Here is a 21,185-nt window from a genome sequence, read left to right as displayed (position 1 = left end):
CTATATATGGCACATTGCCATAGCTCCCTAGGACATGAATGTTGCCAGAGAAAGACACCAGCTGAGGAAATACCCCTAGGGCTACTGTCAACGTTGACTTGAGTTCCATCAGTTTTTGGTGCTGGAACACCAGGAGGGCTACTAGAGACAACCTTCAGGCACAATGACAGCAACTGCCAATAAAGCACAGCTCATCAATTAGTATTATAAAAGCTTGCCAGTATAAACCCAAGTTCCTGTGGTCTTTCCTACATGACCGTGAGTCACAAATGCTACGATAAAATGCACATTTTGTGCAATGTTATGTACAGCTTTCGAGGCCAACGTCTCTGGCTCATGCATGATGGACTTCCAGGAGGCTCATGTTTCCTCCAATAAATCCGCTATAAGCTCAGCATTGTCTCGCTAACATCTCTTCCGTGTGTCAATCCTTTCCTACCGATTATTTTTCCATAAGAACAAGAACAAATAAATGTGCCTAGCAACATGCTCTATTAACAATGTGACTTATCTGAGCCATTAAAAATGACAGCTGCAAGACAACAGTGACTTGCATTAGCCAAGATCCACAAATGCCATGCTGTTTGCACTAATGTGTACTTTGGCCGTCAGTGAAAAGATCTTTACCTGTAATAAGCAAGACTTCTTTGGATCCCAGAGCTTCAGTGAAAAGACGAGCAACAATCAGCTCAGGGCACATCATGAACCTTATCTCTTCTTGTACGCAGCCGCCGCCCAACACTCCACCGCCAACAAACTTGTTGGCAAAGTCGACCTACAATAGAAACAGACAAAAACATTTCAAACTACGATGGAAAATGCACTGCTTCAGAGACAAGGAGAGACACAAATCAACTCGCCCAAACATCTATGCTACCTTGAACTTTTCAAACCAAAAAAAAAAAAAAAAAAAAAAAAAAACAGGCACCACAAAAACTGAGAAAAAAAAAAGTTTATAAAACATCCAAAGTTAGGTTAAACATGACAGTGATACAAACTACAGGGGGTGGGACTGCACAGTCATTTTGGAGCAATTTGGAACAAGTAAAATTGTGTTCTGGAGCAATATGGTTCAGGCGAATTTGCATAATGGAGCATTTAGGCGCAACCAAAATTTTACTTTGTAGCCTCTTTGAGCAAATTAAATTTCATTTTAGAGAACTTTGAAGCAGATAAAGTTTCATTTTGAAGCAGTTTATATAATATTCCTTGTGGTGTTATGCGTCAAAACAACATTATTATTATGAGGCATGTGGAGTTCTTTAATGTGAACAGACATAGCACAACAGAAGTGCCTCTATAGCACTTCACCTCTATCAAAATGTGCCGTCCCGCCGGGGCGGCGCAGTGGTTGCAGTGCTCGACTACTGTGCTCAAGGATGCGGGAGCAAATCCCGACCTCGGCGGCCGCGTTTTGATGGAGGTGCTGTGCGATGCGAATGCACGTTAAAGAACCCCAGATGGTCGAAGTTTCCGGAGCCCTCCATTACGGCATCTCATAGCCTGAGTTGCTTTGGGACGTTAAGCCCCACAAACCAAACCAAACCAAAATGTGACCACCAGGAAAGCCTGTGAGCAGCCCACATCACTCTGTGTGCAGCCTGTAGTTGTACTGCTGCAAGCCAATCAAGATGTGGGGTGACAGACTAGAAATAAAACAGTGGGTCAAACGGCAGCACAGGCGTTCCTGTAAAGCCGAAAATATTGGTGGCGCTATCGACCACCACACCGCGCTGATACTCATGACGGGTGAAAGTGCTCCCAAATGCTCAGTCCGATCGACATGGAAACATAATATCAGTCACCTAGACCCAGATAGCCGCAATCGAACACGGGTTGGTCAACATAAAAATTAGAGGGTCTCTTAGATATGTCTCTTGAGAGGAGAATGATGAAAGCCTACCCTTCCTATTCTATAATTTGCCTCCCATTTAGCCTCTTGTCGGCATTCGTTGCAGTGCTACATATAATTATAATTTGTTTAAAGGAAAGGAAAGGCTCAGTATCTATCACACTTTCTCCGGCAAGTGTGATTTTGGAAGGTACACCATTGCTCCTGTCGCGTGGCGTTCCTTGGCGCGCATTCAAATGAGGCATTGCAAATGGCAGGGACGCATCCCGCCTTGGCCAATCAGAATGCCGCAAAAGCGGAACAAACTTTGTCCCCGACAGCATGAGCCATTAAAGGCTTCCGCCTTAAAACTGTTCCGATCTATATTCTAAACCCTCATGCCATCAGAACGAGCATGGCTCAGCCCCCCATTAGCACCAAGTTTGCTTGCACCACCCTCAGCCTCCCTTTTAATGTTTTTTTTCGCAAATTATGAAATGCCAAGCGCACTTGGCCACGCTCCTCTGCCCACTCAAGCCCATTCAGCTCCTTGGCATCAGCAGCGACGACAGCCGGGACTTCGGAGTGATACGTGCACCACCACTAGCTGGAACCGCCTAAAACAGCACGAAAGTTATTAGAAGCTCTGCGGCTTTTTTTTTTTTTCTGAAAAAAAAAAAAAAAAATGGCTGTGGTTTATCTTTGGTTAAACCTAGTGTGAAGCGATAGGTGACACATGGTTACACATGGCAAAGCTCATTATTCAGCATGTGTTAAGCTGCTTCCCACGACAGTTGACCTTTGACCTTGACGTTAGGTGGGAACATAGCTAACCAAGGAGGTTGCGGCTCAAGTTTCAACTTGATCTTAAAGCTGTTTGAAGTCATTGGAAGCACACAGCGACCTTGGCTTTAACTCGCGTAGCAAAGCTATCGCTTCAAAATGAATGATCGCGCTGCTCGCTATTACTGCCGGAGCGCTCATATGCCGAAGTCGTTCTGGCCATTCTGGCGCAAAGTGGCACAATTTTCGTCGCTTCTCTGAGGTTGGTGCAGTTTGGTGCAAGGAGTTGCGTTTGTATCAAAATGACACAATTGGAGCTGGCGTCTCACTCCTGAAACTGGCCTTTGCCTACACAACGTGCTGAAAGATTTCATAGGTACAATCACTGCACGGTCACTCCACAACTGATACACTAGAGCCAGAAACAGATTAAACTCTCTTTCAGCACACAGCAGAATGTGGACAGCAGCCAGGCAAGGTCGACGCCCATGCTGCACCAAATGCTGCAACATACTTGCGCAATCTGTCGTCCTATTTGTTTCCTTCTGCAACAACCACCAAGGCAGCTAGCTGTTTGCCGTACCCTCACTTTCAGTTAAGCACCACCTGGCCCTGCACCTTTTTACGGTGCAGCACCATTGCTTATGCCACAATGGTTCTTTGAGAATATTACTTCATTGATACGTTCCCGGATAGCACGATATCCCGGGTACTACGTTTGAAAATTTGATAAATTCTGGTAGTATATTATGTTATGCAATCGACCGAATGTGTGCTAACAAGAACTCGGGACATGAAAAACTGATCAGCGGCGCTCATTCGGCACAGTTCTTTCATCCAGTGCCGAGATGCAAAGGAGCGAAGAGTCCAAGAAAGCCAACGAGCTAGCGTGCTCGCAGCTACCTGCTCTCTGTTACGCGTCACCTCTAAGCTCATTTATTCAATCCCCGCTAATTCACAAATACAGATAATCTTAACGTCAGCATGATTCCAGCCAACGCCCATGTTAGACTATGGTGTTGGACAGGTGCTAGATAGCCCCTTAACACCGCCTTTTCAATCTGGGATTTTTTTTTTCCTTTTTTTTTTTTGTTTACAGGAAAGGAAAGGCACAGTATCTCTCACACTTCTCGGTGGGCACCTGATCCATGCCGTAAGGGAAGGGAGGAATGTGAGAGTGAAAGCAGAAAGAGGTGCCGTAGTAGAGGGCTACGGAGTAATTTTGACCATCTGGGGATCTTCAGCGTGCACTGACAGTGCACAGCCCACGGAGGACTTTCCATTTTGCTTCCAGAGAAAAGCAGCCGCCAGTGGCCATATTTTTTCTTTAAGTCAGGTTTTGGAAAAAGGAGAGCACAGTACTATACTTTTGGGTAGATTCCATGGAATGTGGCCATTTACACATACTTAGGTCAAGGTTATACCACCTTTTTGAAGGTCACGCGGCTGGACAGGTTCACACGGCGTAGTGAAGCTCTTGCCTCAAAAACATACACAACCAAAATTTGGTGTCTTGCTCCTTTAACTGACCCAAAAAGTGCAAATAGTGTCATTTGGAAAGGTAGCATGCTTTGCTGCAAGTTCAGATTCATAATTTCTGAACATTGATGAGATGTTAATATAGTGAGGTGTGAATTGAATTAAGAGAGTTAAAATCTCTGAAATAGCAGCTTCTGCCTCGGTTCTCTTCGCTTGCCCAAATAAGCGAAATGAAATTAAACAAATAAGATATTTTCAAGCTATTTAAAATTTTGAAGACATGAAAACGGACAAGTATAAGGTATCTGTCACATTGTGTCAGATAAGAAATGTTATTTGCAAACTATTTAAAATTTTTAACACTCAAAAATAGCCTTAAGGTATCGGTCACACTGCGCAAAGGAAATAAAGAAAAGAAAGCGGCAAACGCAAAGTCGTTTAAAATTAGCATGCAAGTTCAAAGAAACGTTTACCTGGAGCATGCCTTCTCCTTCACGCTCAATGAATCCAGATGCAGAAACGAAAACACTGCCCAGTTTATCGTTCGAACTAGCCCACTCAAAGGGTTGAGTCAGGCCCCGCCGACGAAATGTCATCATTCCTGTAGGCTCTGTGCAGTAAAGAAAAAATAATGCTGTTAAATTCATTTCAAAAACCAAACAGGCTTTTCAATATGATGCGTAGCCAAGGTTGCAAGCACTATCGCGATAAAAAGCTTATGGAATGCACGTGCATTTTAATCGCATAATTCACTTGCTGAAATGTGTCAAGGAATGAAGCGGTAACTGCATAAGGCAAAAATCCTTGGCGATCCATCGCGCGACATCGTTGCCAATGCCTGCCATCGGTGAGCACCACACGGAGCGACAGGACGCGGCGACAGAGAGGCGCGTTTAGTGTTGCTCTGTTGCTGGTGCCCTAAAATGTAGCACTATACCTTGGGTGCGATACAACTTTTCCTCAGGCCTCACGTACGCGTACTGTATTTACTTGCGTAATGAACCCACCTCTCACTTTTGCTGCCGAGAACATGAAAAGAAAAAGAAGAATGTTAGTCATTAGCGTGTCCCTTCGTCGCAGCCAACAGCGCATTTCTTGGCAGCGGGCCAGGACGCTGCAACACCACGGTGTGTCTCCTGATCTTAGCGCTAGCGGTGGAATAAAGGGAGGTGGAGACTTTGCAGATTGCCAGCGGGCTTAACGGGAGAGACGGCAGGGCTTGATCGGCTCGTCTGATTGTGCAAGCCTGATCACGCAGCGATTGGGGCAGGTGCTGTCCACTGCCACAAAGTCATTCGTACGTAGAGTTGCAGCAAATGCCTTTTAAAGCGAACTATGCTAAAAGCCAGCATCATGATCGCGGCTGACCGCATGGTTTCTTTTATGACTGATGGATGGAAGGCAGCACGACTCACAAAAAATCAACTTCTGCCCGTGTATTGAAGCCTCCCCTCAAACAGATGTTAATTTTTTTCCTTAACATTACGCGAGTAAATACGATATTTCTGGTTAGCGTTTTAGCGTTCCGACTGGCCAGTGACATCATTATTATGGCGTAACGCGTCCCGAAACTTCCGCACCACGGGCCTTGTATGCACATGACAGATGGCACGCTGGTACACCCCTACCATCATTATTTTGTTTCGCTCGCAGATTCCAGATTGCCGGAAAAATTGGCGCGTAAAAGGGCAAATACAAGGTGCGGCCTGTCTCAGCTAAAGCTTTAGTTCTCAAGCGACTGTCAAGCTGGCCTCTGGTGTATGCATGCAGTGCACGAGGACTTCATAAATAGAAAGTGCGGCATAAAATTAGTTCGCTAAATTGGGGGGGAAAAAAATTACACGGTTTTCAATAAGGAAAAAATTGGGAAATATAAAAAAATGAGTTACATTACGAATTTCGTTAAACTGAGGTTCATTATATCGAGGCTCGACTGTATATGCATTTCCTGCTACGTTTGTTTTATTTTTCTCAGCACCATTTCCTGCAAATGATTAAGCAGAGTTTCTTTTTTCTCCTTAAGAGCCTTTTACATTCTGCTTCATTTACAGCAGCAAAACAGCCCATAAAATGGTGAAATATACACTAAAACCTGCCATTTAGTGAAAATTGCTATATTTTAATAACCTCCTCAGGCACTAACTACAATAGATGCGCACAGTACTGTACTAGGAGCCCCAGCTAAGTGTAAACAAGCCTTTAAAAAAGACTGAGCATCCTAGGCGATTGAAACAAATTAAACACTATTGACAGCCATGTAACCGGATATGTAATTTTTAATTCCTGGCTTCAAGAAAAGCTCCATTCAGAGGTTGTAGATCATGTAAAGAAATAAAGGGGAGCAAGTTGAAATGTTTGGAGCAAGGCACCATTCATGTAGATTTTAGGTGAAGCACACCAGCTTCGTTGTGCCGAAAAGCCGTCGCCGTACCACAGTTTGAGAGGGAGCCTTTCAAGGCTGAGTGAAGAAGCTGCCGGCGCAAATAACTGGGTGGCACCAACGGCAGGCATGGGATGACCACCGGAACTCGGTACCTTATACAGTAAAACCTCGTTAATTCAGCCCCCGTTAATTTGGAAATTTGGATAACTCATTCTGCTCATTCCTTCCCATCAAAAATGTACAGAGGAGTATGGCAACAAACTCTCGCTAATTCAGCGCTAAATTGTGTGTGCACCGGTTAATTCGGACTGGAGACTGGCTGAGGCTGCCATCGAAATTAGTTTTCACAGCACGCGTTGCTATGGACATCATTCTTCAAGGATTGGAAACGCCAGAAACCACTATTTCAAAAACGTATGGGAGGCGGCTCTGCTCTGCATTAAAAAAAGAAAAAAAGAAAAGGTGGGTTTAGAGCGCATTGCTAAAGACATCATCTATCCATTCATAACTGCATCCCACACTAACGTACAAAAGGTAGAGCTCGCTACTGCAGTTTCTCTAGTTTCTCGGGTGACGAGAGCTTGGAAGGTTGGATTATGCGGTCAGAGCAAGGTGATTTTTGTCATGTCCGTGTGTGAAATGTGTGGTGCCCGGGAACTCTGGTCCTGCTGCCGGTGCTACTGCTTTCTGTCGTGATGGCGGTGCTGGCAAAGCGTGCAAAGAACTCGGCAGAGGACCTAGCGACGAAAGTGAATATCCTTAAAGCGCTTAAGGACAGCACTTCCAGAGAACAGGTGATGCGTCGATGCCAAAAGAAGCAGTCTATCAACATACATCAAGAATGAAGCACAAATAATGGAAGCTTTTGAAGGTGAGAAGTTCCACTCAAGTTGGAAGCGTTTGCAAACCTCAGTCCACCCATCCTTGGAGGACGCATTGTTGTGGTGGATCGCTGTTGCACATGACGCGAAGCTCCCGTTAAGTAGACCACTGATCTGCGCACAAGCCGAAACCTATGCCCTCCGAATGAATATTGATTCATTCAAGGCCTCGAGGGTTGGTTTGCACGTTTTAAAACAGGCATAGCCTTGTTTTTAAAGCCGTGTGCAGTAAAAGGGCGGAAGTGGATGAAAACGTGATTAGACTGGCAGAGCATCCAGCGTAAAGAACACGTGGCAGCCTACGACCCGAGCGACGTTTTTAAAGCAGGCTAAACTGTGCTCCTCTTCAAAGTGCTCCCAGACAAGAGAATTACATTCAAAGGGGATGCAAGGAGCGAGTGACCGTATTGCTGGCAGCCAATATGACGGGCATGAAGCTCTCAGCACTTCTGGTCACCAGCAAGGCGCGCAAACCTAGATGTTTTTACAGCGTTAAACACCTGCCCGTGGAGTACCGAGCAAATAGTAAAGCAAGATATTCCGTGCCTGGCTGCAGAACCGTCTCCACAGACGTTTCAGCGCGAAAAATACAAGGTGCTATTCGTTGTTGATAACTGCACTGCACACTGCAACGTCTCCAACCTGCAGGTGATCCAGCTTGTGTTTCTGCCTCCTAACACTACCACCGTGCTTCAACCTATGGAGCAAGGCATTATCCAACATGTAAAAAGAAAATATTGTAAGCAAGTGATGCAGCATATGCTTTTTTGCATGGATCGGAAGCAGGCATGCGTCCTCATGCTTCTGAGCGCCATACATATTCTGACTCACATGTGGGCACACACAACAGCAGAAGTGGTCTCCTATTGTTTTAGGCACTGTGGATTTGTGCAGTCTGACACAAGTTTGGAGCCTGCAGTGCCAGCAGCAGAGGAAGGCGACGATGATGAGTCATTTGTCGGCCTATACTCCCCACCGAAGTGAATCTCGCCAACTACACTTCCATCGATGACAGCTTGTCGCTGGCCCGTTAAGCGATGATGAAATAATCAGTGATGCCCTCGGTTTGGCGCATGAGGCGTCCGACGAAGAGGGCTCGCTCGATGAGCATGGCTCATGTGATGAGCCCCCGGTGTATCGTACTGCTAGAGAAGTCGCGAATGCTCTCGCAGTTTCAGAATACTTCCGTTATGATGCTCCTGGCAACACGCTTGCCCTACAAAGGTTGTCCCGTGTCTGCAAACTGGTCCTCACTGCCCAGTTTTCCGCGAAAAAGCAAACGAGCATTTCTGACTTCTTCACGAAGTAAAGGTATGCAATAGAAAAAAAAAAAAAATCACATGCAATTTTTGTTGCTCATTCAATAATTCGACATTGATAAGTCGGACATGTTTTTCACTCCAGTGAGATCCGAATTAACGAGGTTTTACTGTACATATTTGCCGACACAGATGGCACTTCTCCAAGGAAGAGTCAAACAGTGTGCTAAGAAAAGAGGGACACCTTGCATGGGCTGTATATGATGGTCGATTGGTTTGTGGGGTTTAACGTTCCAAAGCGACTCAGGCTATGAGAGACGCCGTAGTGGAGGACTCCGGAAATTTCGACCACCTGGAGTTCTTTAACGTGCACTGACATCGCACAGCACACGGGCACCTTGCTTTTCGCCTCCACTGAAAAGCGGCCACCGAGGCCGGGATTCGATCCCGCGTCCTTGGGCACAATATGTGAAGCGTTGGTTGAATTGAATGGGGTGGTTGATAGTGCATGGAATGACTGATTGATCAGTGAGTAGTGATTGGCAATTAGGGAATGAAACCAGCATGGTGTAGCCGAATAATCTCACGTGTATATGTATGTATGTGTTGTTGAGTTTGAACATGCGTCATGGAACCTGTGGGTGGTGCTAGTATGGCAGCATCTTCTCACATTGTACAAATACGTGCAATAATGCGGGGGTCTTGTTTAAGGATGTGCCTTCTTGTGACTGTGCTACTTGATGACGAGTGATATTTCATTAGACAGATTTCGAGAAGGCGAAGAAGAATGTGCAGTATGGCAGCTAGATGGTTGAAGCAAAAGCAGGTTTGGTTTGGTTTGGCTTATGAGATTTTAACGTCCCAAAGCGACTCAGGCTATGAGAGACACCGTAGTGGAGGACTCCGCAAATTTTGACCACCTGGGTTTCTGTAGTGATTGGCAACTAGGGAATGAAACCAGCATGGTGTAGCCGAATAATCTCACGTGTATATGTATGTATGTGTTGTTGAGTTTGAACATGCGTCATGGAACCTGTGGGTGGTGCTAGTATGGCAGCATCTTCTCACATTGTACAAATACGTGCAATAATGCGGGGGTCTTGTTTAAGGATGTGCCTTCTTGTGACTGTGCTACTTGATGACGAGTGATATTTCATTAGACAGATTTCGAGAAGGCGAAGAAGAATGTGCAGTATGGCAGCTAGATGGTTGAAGCAAAAGCAGGTTTGGTTTGGTTTGGCTTATGAGATTTTAACGTCCCAAAGCGACTCAGGCTATGAGAGACACCGTAGTGGAGGACTCCGCAAATTTTGACCACCTGGGTTTCTTTATCAGCAGGATGCCAAGCTACAAGCATGAAAAATGAAGCAATGAGTGCGCACGCTGTCGCATCTACTCTTAAGGTGAAGCTTGAGCGTCATTTTTTTTTTTTACCGGCCTGTACAGAAAGCCCTTGAACTGCAAAACCATGCCATTTTAGGGCCGAAAGAAATGCTCCCAGAGGTCAAAATAAGGCCATCTTTGCAGCCCTGTCACCAAGTAGGCCTCGCGTTTACAGCGGCTGCAAACATATGTGCCAGCAACTGCTAACCTCTGGCTGGCTTTCCTTTGCGCCAGTAAAATAAAGATTGGCATCAATGGTACCTTTCTGTAAACATTTATCTCTGTTCTTTTTATCTACAACCTTCAGAGCGATACCTTTTCTTTTTTTTTTTTTTCTGAAACCAATTTTTAAAATAATATTGCAGACTGGATCACACAACTCTCAAAAGCACTCAGTTGGTTTCGCTCGTGTAAGAAGCTCCATCTTTGAAAACTTGATTACATTTAGCTGGGCACCCAGTATGCAGGTTCCGTATGTTACACAGCAGATGCCACAGAGAATGATAATTATGAGACTAAGAAATTTCATACTCCATCTTCAACTTTGGTCCTCTCACTGTTCAGTAGAGGATAAAGCAGATACCGATGAAATGATGCAAGTACCAAAATAATTTCTTTTTTCTTTTCCAGCACAACATCCAAACTGCACAGTGCCTAAGCAGAAGCAAACCGCTGCGCATGTTCAACTGGTGCTGATCTACTCACCATTCTTAAGCAAAAGAAATGCTCAAAGAAAGGACACGAATAAAAAATCTGTCTTTTTTTGCGCATTTCTTTTGCTTAAGCATGTACGACCGACTCGCCCAACAACGTGCACTCCTACTCACCATTCTTGGTGATTCTTCTAAAATAGTTTATGATGCATTTCAGTTTCTCTATTTTTCGAGTTTCATCACTTGGACCTGAGAATAACCTGAAATAAATAAACGTCAAATTTAACATTTGGTACGGGCAAGACAAAACAGCAAAAGGTGAAAAAAAAAAATAAGAAAAGAACTGTTTTCAAAGCAGATTTCGCAACCTTGGGACATGAAAACTTTTTATGCATCAAGAATAGAGGCTGAATTTTTATTATTTAAACAAAAAAAAATTTCTGAAATTGTTTTTACTGAAAGAAATGTCAGCCCACCTGAAATACAAGCCACAGCCAGCTGGCTACTGAGCAAGTGTTATCCTATTTCTCCCTACTTTTATTTCCTTGATTTTCCACACCACTCCCATTCCGTATTTCTCTTCGCAATTCCCTTTCCTACGCCATGTAGCATGTCAGTAAATTCTAAACGCTGGCTAAATTCTCTGCTTTTCATTAAAGTGTTTCTCCCTCTCTCATTAAGTCAAAAGAAAAAAATTGATGAAGCCAAGAGGATGGCGAGAAGGCAGTACCAATGAATTTGGAAGTACAATTCTGTAGGGACAGAACACTGGTCAAATTATGTCACAGGATTATGGTGAAGGTGAAAAGACCTTGCCTCATATAGTACAGATCGAGCACTAAAATATCAAAGAAAAAGGCTTTACAATTTTAATTTTCCATTGCAAATCGCATAAAAACCACCGAGGCGCTATCTAGCAAAAAAACCCTAGTACTTTCGGTGTAGTACCCTACGTGACTACATGTCAGCAAAATATTGCCGATTTTCGTAAGTGCACACTGTTCTTGTTACTTCTAGGAGTGCTTGTCATAATTTATTATATTTTGCGCTCTCTGCACAGCGTCCTTAAATAAAACCACCCCTCATTTCGCACCGCAAGAGGCATTCTTTCAAGTTTTGCCACTAGATGGCACCACAGTGTTTAGAATTACGTGAGCGAAGTGATGATAGTGCCCACTAAACCTTTCGTCGACAAGGCTTGCGTTGTGCCGTAACAGCCCCGAGTGTGAAACTGAAAAGATTGTTACACAAAGCAAAAAATGTCTGATTACTGTCTTGCGAGCGAAATTTATATTTGTTTTCAGTGCGTCCTTTTTGTCGACCACCAGCCGTCATCGCTGTCGCTGCTCGTGGTTTCCAGCATCGGACTACATAAGAACGGGCGCATGCACTGATCAAAAAATTATCTAAAAAAATGTTCTACAGCTTTTCTACCAAAATTGCTATGGAATTGAACATTTTTGGCATCAATATTTCCATTGCGCTAAAAAAAACCCGAGACATAAATTCCAGTGTTCTGTCCCTTTAAGGCTTCGATATCATTTCATTTCATTTTTATTTCCTTAAAGACCCCTTTTCTGGGAGTATTACATAAGGAGCTCACTGTCATAACTCGCTAAGGCAGTTACTTTCGAAGGGGGTTCTTTTAATGCATTCAGGAACATTGCTAAAAAATCAAAAACAACAAGTAATGCTTTGCCTACTGGAACAGTTTGGTAGCAGTTTCATTACAAGTGCCAACACACACACCACATAAGGCCATCCCGTCTTGCTCAACTCTGTGCAACAATCCAATAATAATGCGATAACCAAGAAGTTTTATAAGTAAACTGTACTTTTTTTGCAATGGCATTTCTTTGCACAAGCACAGCCCTAAGTATGATCATTTGCGCTCCAATTGATTAGGAGATCAATTGGCCAAGCAGTGCTGCCACTGCCAAACTGCACATTAGAGCGATTTGTGCATTATCAAAAAATGGACTTTGGAGTACTCTGCCGCAAAGTAATAGGGAAATTTGGAGCAGCTTCAAAGAGCTGTGTGCTATTTTTAGTGAAGAACTGCCTAAGAAACAGCCAAATTTAAAGCATAATTAAGCTGTAAACAAACCAACATATCGAAAACATATTGCAGTTACTCCTCTGACCATTATTTGAAGCTGTTTTACAAGAAAGAACAGTACAACAGCTTTATTATTTCTATCAGTGATTCTCGAGCACAGTGGAACCTCATTAATATAATCCTGCTTAATATTTTTTCTTCATTCAAGCCAATGCCCTATAAATGCAATGCATTTTTGTATGGCTAATACGATCCCATTTCCAAGCTGGTTCGGAAAATACAATTGCTAAAATGTATGAAAAATCCGTATGGTTTCCAATTTCCTTCCAAGAGGTAGCGAAAAAGTCCTAGCAGAGGGCGATAGTAGCCGCTGTAATGGTAACACTCATGGTTGGTGTTTCAGTATTCACGGCAAAAGCATTACTTGCCTCATGAGTGGCATGAGGAGAAAGTGTGGGCAGGAAGTGGCAGCAAATACTATAAAATGTGACCTCATATCAAAATTGTGACGCAACCGTTGCAGTGTTAAGACTGGTGTCATACCATTTCACTTCCAAATTACCACTCATCTGCTAGTCAAGTTGAAGGCTAGTTTGCGACAGGGATTTGAGCCTATGTGCCTCCAAAGCCGGTAATTTCAAGTAAAGGTGTCCACCGAGAAGTGAGACAGCCTTTCCTTTCCCCAAAAGCCAAACCAAATGAAGTCATTTTGACACCATGCCAAGCTCTGCTTCACTGGCATAATGACCCCCTCCCCCCCTGCCATTTTTTTGCTGTTGAGAATTTACTTTCAAATGTTTGTACCAGGCCTCCAAGTTTTGCTTTGTCTCTGTTGCCACCCTCTGTAGCACTGACTTTGGCAGTGCGTCAAGATGTTGCAAGCTAATATCTTTCATTGAATTTATTTGTCAAAGAGCTAAAAGGTTTGATAAGGGGGGAGGGTCATGTGTACAAGTTGGGGCAGAAGCAGGAACAAAAGGAGGAAAGAAACAGAACAACACTAAACTAACAACCAAAACCAAAGAAACAGAACCAAGCCTTCAAGTTCAAGGCAAGGTACAGCTAACATTTCAACACTGTGGCATGGTCTACTGAGCACCAAAGTCAAATAACGCACAGCGCCAAGAAACCACTCGATGGAACTATGAAAAGCACGTGATTATGTTATCGGGCAGATTATTCTAAAGTGTCATGGTGGTAAGAAAAAATGAGCTGCTCATGGTGGAGGTGCACACATTGACGCGTGCGATGAGATGGCTGTCCAAAGTCGAACCTTGGGCCACTCTGACCCATTTGAAGGCTCGGCATCATCATCATTGCCCAAACCTTAATTTTCAAGCAGTTTGGAGCAATTCAGCACAGTTTCATCTATTTGCATTCGGATGAAGCAGCAAACCTCACTTGGAGCAGGATTAAAAGCCTTAGCCAAAGTAAACTATATATGGCTTTTAGCCCACAGGAATTCCACAACTTATCATCAAAAAAAAAAAAAAAAAAAAACTGCAATTTTCCTGTACAAAATAATATTCACAAGAAAAAAAAAAAAGAAGAAAAGAAATGGAAACTGCATTCTCATATAGACACCAAAAGAAGTGCACCAAGTTTCCAAAAAAAGTATACCGGAAAGTCCAATTCTAATCACGAGGAAGCATCACTCCCTTCAGCTTTTTTATGCAGGACGAATGATGCAGATTGTCACTTTGCTCAAGGTGTTGCTCTGCCAGGACAATATGCCGGGCTGCTGGTAAGTGTCTACAACAACTGGCACAGATGCACTGTCACCAAGATCTGATCCACGCAATGCTTACCTATTGAAATTGATGTCAGGATAATTTGCATACTCTGAATTGCTTTTATGTGTATTTCGCCTTGGAAATGTACAGAAGAAGGCGTTCGCCAGCAGACAGCCAACCTGCAGCTGGCTCATGGTGATGATATGGTCTTGACCCGACTTCAGCAGTGGGACTGGCTGAAAGGTGGATGCAATAGACATTGTCAAGGGTTGCACTTAAGTGAAACAAACGAATTCCTCACCTGAGTAATGAGAGCAGGGAGACGAAGTGCCAACGCAACCATTTTCGGCAGCAGCATTTGAAAGAAGCTGCTAGACTCCCTGGCATCGAGTTCCTGAAGAAACGTTTGCCATCAGTTTTGCCAACTGTCTCCCATAATCACGCGGACCATTCGTTTCATTCACTGTTTACGGGAAAAATTTGGAAATATCTTTCCAGCCAACGTAGCCTACCAAGCAACACAAGCTTCAGTTTAAATCAATATTAGCAAGCGTTTTCTTGAAGCCTTGTACAGTTTTTCAAGAGGCAATTTGACAATGACTGTAAGCCTTATACAGATAAACCTCTATGTAACGAACCTACATGAAGCGAATTCCTCAATACCCCCATTGAAGTGCATGTATTTGAAAACATGTAACGAACAAGTTGCGCAGTTCAACTTGGTATAACAAACTTGCGGCGCCAAATGTGCCTTAGCTAGTGCTGAATTACACTGAAAGCTTGGCAAAATCCCACAAGTTTCATTACGACATAACAGAAACTGATGTGAGAGGTACATGTACGATTACGAGTGACTGTAGTTGATGCATCGTATCATGTCTCAACACCAATGGCTCATTTACGTGGCAAACACTGTAGTCTTCGCTGCTTTCGCTTTTGCAATATAGCACCACAGTAGTTCATGCTCGAAACCAGCAAAAAACAGGACAAAAAAAGAAGATACTGAGCAAGCAGTGTTCTCACATGATCGCTCACAAGGGCTTGCCCCGATTCTCATGCCTGATTCTTTGCCTGGAGCTTGGCACGGACGCTTGGTGTTCACATCAGCTCCGCAAATTTTCGACTGTGAATGCAGAATTCTTGACTGTTCCTGTTTCAAGCAGCCACAAGCGACGTATGCAGGTGCTAGGCACCTGTCCACCCTCTTTTCGGGTTCGTCTTCCCGATTTTACGGCGAAACTTTGAGTTTGCTTTGGGAGCCAGCCACACTAGGCCTAGGCCTAACCCCAAACGCCCGTGACTCCCCCGACTTCCCTGCCCACCAACAGCGGCATAGTGCGCCCTGAAGATGCGATTGTAGCCTCGCCAATGACTTCTGATTCTCCAATGAGATGGGACCGGGCCATGAAGGCTCGACGTATGATGGCGCACCCCGACGTCATCTCTGCCCAGCAACCTACCACGAGATAGACTCCTCAGCCACTGGCCGACACAGCCACACCGGAGCAGCCTACGCAAGGCAAGTCCTCTTCCATCATTTTAAAGTGTCTGCCACCGTTACCCAAGCTCCAGACACGAGACCTTAAAATCGTATTCCGGCCCAGTGCAGGCCTGGACCTCGGTAAACACAACGGACGCTATATACAGTCTCTCGTCACCACCGCGCTACAGCTACCGATAGACGCAGTGTGAATGCAGGACGCCATCCGAATCAACTCCAGACACAATTCCTTCTCCATCAGCACGCCAACCGAAGACCGTGCCCGTAGATATGTAGAACTAAAATCTATCAAGAGATCATTGAACGAAACTACCCACTGAAAATGTACATCGCTCCTCCGGAAAACGCCATCAACGGCATCATTTATAATGCCATCTACGACCAAACATCCGAAGAAATCTTTACAGAGCTGAAGACATTCAATCAAAGCCCCTCCTATGTCATCACCGATGCACGCTAACTCGGCCGCACCAAATCAATTCTGGTCACCTTCATCAATACCAAGTCAGTTCCTAAACAACTACGCTTCTATGGAGCGATCTACCACCGCCACCCTTCCTTGCAAAAGCAGAAGCTTGCTTCAACTGCCGTCGTGCAAGACATCGCAGCGGCGCGTGCACGACACTCAAAAAGGACTTGATGTCAATGATGTGGAGACACCAACGTACTGACTGACCCTCCAGCACCCCAGTGCATTCTATGCGGCGGCCCCCATTTTACGGGCTCCCGCGATTGCTCAGAGCGTTTCAACAGACCAAGCAACAAGAGACTGACACCCTTGACAGCTGGTACAGACGCCGGGCAAACAACCCGGCAATCACGGTGCAAGCACTGGACAAGTTCCACTAATACGCGCCCGCTCCAGGTTCGACGCGTCTGCCACTTCAACTAACACCAGGAACCACTCGCCGTCCTTCCCGTCCCTGTCCGACCAGCCTCCGCCGGATAATAAGGTGAGTTGGGGCCCGCGATCTCCCTCTCTGGTCCAGGAAATAAGCAACTTAAAGAAAAGCTAGAAACCCAGGGCAAGCAAATTCAGCAAAAGAATAATCAAATAAAAAACTCAATAACCATATTGCAAAGCTCCCTCAGCAAATGCAAACGCTAATTCAGAGGCTCTCCCTCGCAGAGGGAATGGAAGTTTCTTCCACTCCCCTCCCAGCTCATCCCACCCCACTTCCTCCTCCTCCCACATGCAACAACACTGCATCTACCACTAACACTCATACACCCACCAAACGAAAAGCTCCTTACAAAGATATTTCTACAGAGGTCGAGGCCAAAAACCTGATCTAGTCGCCTCCATAGCTTTACTCGAAGAGAAGCTTGCTGAAAAATTTGAATCTATGACTGCTAGCACGAATGCATGGGCAGCTGGAGTAGACGCGCGGATAGCGGTGCTCGAGCAGCAGATGCAGCAGCAGCAGCTCCAAATTCATACTCTCGAGAAAAGCTACTCTCTATGACAGTATCTCAACTGATCCCACCCACATCCCAGCCCCAAGATGGCAGGACGTCAACGGGACATTAAGGTGTGACAGTGCAACTGCAGAGGCTTTCACTCCAACTGTAGTAATCTGCAGCTCTATATTCAATCCCGGCCAGCCGATGAAACACCAACGGTAATCTCCCCCTCCCCGCCCCCCCCCAATGCAGGAAACAAACTCCCCTATAAAACTGCTCAATTACACCTCTCATACACCAACAAACTGTCCTCAGTACAGAGTGGCGGCACTGGTTCACTGCAACTGATCTCCACATGGACGTTGCAGATATCGACTTCTATTTGATAGAGCTGCTTCCCAAAGGATATTCATTCTAAATATTTACAGCCCCCGAAAGAGAAAACTGCTCCTCTAATGGCGGCCATGAAAAATGCCCTTCAGCGCTAACCAACCGTTACTAGTGGCATGAGACTTTGATGCCCACCATATCACATGGGGATACATAAACGAACTGCACTTAAGGCACCCGACTCTGGACACTTCCCGAAAAAAAGGCCATAACCCTCGTCAATGATACACAACATTACACGCGCATCGGCAACAGTGTACACAACACCAACACCCCTGATCTCACATTCACGAAAAGCATCACACAATGCCATTGGACAAACACACAAACTTCTCTCGGTAGTGATCACTATATAACTGAGACCTCTCTCTCACTAGCCTCCATAACCCCCATGTAAAGCGGAAACTCGAAATCATCAACTGGGATCGCTTTCGCGATCTTTATACTGTGGCCACAACGCAAATAGACCACCTTACGAATTCGCTGGCTAACCTCAACAAGGTCGTAAACATTGCAACATCAGAAGTTCCCTTCACGCAAAACTGAGAGGTGATTGACAGCCGCTTACTCCACATGTGGGAAGCCCACTCAAGCTTACAGAAGCGATGGCTTAAAAACAAACACAATCGCACCCTGAAGCTATGCATCTCCGCTCTCATTAGAGAAATGGAGAAGCACGAGGCAAAGCTCAGTCACCAGCAATGGGGTCAAGTATGTGACCGCCTTGCTGGAAACCTAGGACTTAAGGACACGTGGCGATTTCTATGATGCCTTCTTGAACCCAATCACGCCAAGAATGTACAGCAGTGAAATGTGACTCTGACTTATCCATGGCGTAGACATAAGGTCCGTTCGTTTCTCCTGCACTATGTGAACTGGTTCACGTGGTGCTGCACTTCGCCATTCGTTTCACCGATTCATTATGGTGCCCTCTGCACCACGCCGTTCGTTTCAAAAAGTACAGACGTCGTGCAGGTAGAGTTCACGAAGAGTTCAGTAAAACTGTGCACCTCCTCAGCAGTCAGTGCCGAAATGATGCAACTGCAGCCGCCGTATGAAAGCAGACGACAGCTTGCACGACGATGGCCTGCGTGTTGTGATAAACAGTGAAACGACCCTAGCTATTCCGCTTGTCAACGAGAACGGTACTCGTGCTCGCCAAGAAACAATAATGCATGCTTCAAACCGTGCCTAACAAGTAAGCACGTACATGAGTTATATGGTTCATGCTGATATCGTGATCGAAGTTGCTTGTGCTGCCAGCTGCTGCATACGTGCACATACAAGGGCCATTTTTTTTTAACATACACCAGCTACACCCCATTGTAGAAAATCTCCTATACCTCCAATGGTTTTTAGGTACACTAGTGTAGCTGGTGCAGGGTAAAAAAATGGTCCCACAGTGTTCTGCAACTTTACTGAAACCGTCTTGGAAAGTTTTCCCGCCTCGACCGGTGAGAAAATTTTCCAAGACTGTTCCGATAAAGTTGCAGAACAGTGTACATCGAGGCTGGTTCGTGTCAACGCTTCATTGTGATGTGCTATCTGAAAATTGATCTTATGCGGCATGCTGGCACCGGTTGATGTGAGTGGCAATATATAATTCACAGCTAGCTGACCACATGAATACGGTCGGCTTTCGTGCATGTATGCATCGCATAGTATTCGCGAATGAATGAATCCGATCGCCGATGATATGCCGCTCAGATCAACGGCGCTAATCATCCCAAACATGAAGATTTTCAAATAGCTCATCGCATTAATTAAGTGTTGTGCAAATTGCATATATGCACCTTTTGCGGCAGCCGGCGATCGAAGCGCACATGGTCACGACTGAAGTATATAGTCAGAATGCATCACACCGCATGCATGTCTACGTATTGTGAGTACACGTAGGCTTTCCTTGGCGAACTCGATCGTGTTCTCGTTGACAGGTGCAATAAATAACATCGGGTGTTTTCACCGTTTATTACAACGCACAGGCCAAAAGCATCGCGGCTGGATAATGGCAAACCTTCATTGTCATGTGCTATTCGAAAATTCATCAAATTAAGCGGGACTTTGGCGTTGGCTGACGCGATGTTGCACACAGCTGGCCGCAGCTTCGCAACACCAAGGCTAGCAGACAGCCCGGCCTGCACTCTACCATTCGTTTGGAAGCAGCTGGTGCCAATGCTGCACCTGAACTGCTGGAACAGGCACTGCACGCTTGTGGCACCGCCGCAGAACTTTACGGAACTGGTGCAAAGAGTGCAGCTGAATCAAATGGACCTATGGACAACAAAATTATCCAATCCTTAAGAGATACATACCTCACAACCACACCAAATACACCCTTACTGCGGTGCCTTGAAACCCAAAATCACAAACTAGACGAAGACATTACAAGTGTGAAGTCAGAGCAGCCATGCTCCAACTCCGCACTACGCCTGCTCCAGGAGCCGATCAGATCATGAACAAAACATTCAGAAACCTTGATGAGAACTCAATTCAGGCAATAGCGAAACCCTTTAACAAACACTGGCATGACAGAATGCTTCCCTAAAAGTGGACGCATGCTCAGGTTACCTTTATTCCTAAACCCGGAAAACCACTCGCTCTATCGAACCTTAGACCCATCTCGCTAACTTCATGTCTTAGTAAACTTTTTCAACACATCTTGAATCGGCTACATGCACACATGCAAACCCGCGACCTTTTTCCTCACACAATGCTGGGTTTCTGCAGCCACCTATGCACCCAAGCAGTCATGCTACAGATATCCGAAGGCATCCTCCATCCGCAACACTGCAAATGTACAAGAGCATTGCTGGCTCTAGACTTGCAAAAGATATTTGACAATGTCTATCACTCCTTTATATTGGATGCATTATCCAATCTGGATGTGGGAAACTGAACACACATTTCAGCATTTCTCCGGGATTGCACAGCAGAAATTTGGTTCGGCCCTCTAAAATCCCCAATTTTAAGAAGACATCTCGAGCTAGTTGGTTCATCACAGAGCAAAAACAGCGCAAACTTCACAATGGACAGAGAGCGCCTGTGTCTCGTCTGCCCTTCTCTGTCCATTGTGAAGTTTGCGCTGTTTTTGCTCCCCAATTTTACCCTTGGTAATAGGAGCACCCCGCAGGAATCAGTCCTTTCCCCTTTTTTATTTAATAACACACTCATCCACATGGCAAAAAGCTGTCACAGATCCCAAATCTCTCCCATTCTCTATATGCAGATGATATCATCCTGTGGACCACCACTGGGAATATCGGTAGCATGGAAGAAACTCTTCAGGAGGGGACGGACATGGTATCGAGATGCGTAGCTTCAATAGGCCTTGCAAGTTCCTCCAAATCTGAGCTCCTGATACTCCACCCAAGCCCATGGAAGCACCATCACCCCCCTATGCTCATCACAATAGATGGTCAGTCAGCACCACAAGTTCACTAACTTTG

The 21,185-nt window shown here is 45.1% G+C and overlaps 1 protein-coding gene across 3 annotated transcripts in view; it reads right to left on the bottom strand.

Moving 5' to 3' along the window:
* The window catches only part of LOC146171819 (poly(ADP-ribose) glycohydrolase-like), a 72,363-nt gene that overhangs the window by 27,948 nt on the left and 23,230 nt on the right, over positions 1 to 21,185 (bottom strand). For all 3 annotated transcript variants that reach the window (XM_084586305.1, XM_084586306.1, XM_084586304.1), the window contains exons 11-15: positions 14,746 to 14,838; positions 14,520 to 14,680; positions 10,827 to 10,912; positions 4,567 to 4,703; positions 628 to 775 (exon numbers count right to left, since the gene is read on the bottom strand). In XM_084586305.1, coding sequence (XP_084442431.1) covers positions 628 to 775; positions 4,567 to 4,703; positions 10,827 to 10,912; positions 14,520 to 14,680; positions 14,746 to 14,838 — 625 coding nt within the window. The remainder of the gene's footprint in view (positions 1 to 627; positions 776 to 4,566; positions 4,704 to 10,826; positions 10,913 to 14,519; positions 14,681 to 14,745; positions 14,839 to 21,185) is intronic.

This window comes from Amblyomma maculatum, unplaced genomic scaffold (assembly GCF_055883805.1).
Source record: "Amblyomma maculatum isolate TAMU_Amacu unplaced genomic scaffold, ASM5588380v1 scaffold_18, whole genome shotgun sequence".
In the NCBI taxonomy this organism is placed as follows: Eukaryota; Metazoa; Arthropoda; class Arachnida; order Ixodida; family Ixodidae; genus Amblyomma; species Amblyomma maculatum.
This window is presented reverse-complemented; position numbering and strand designations above follow the sequence as displayed.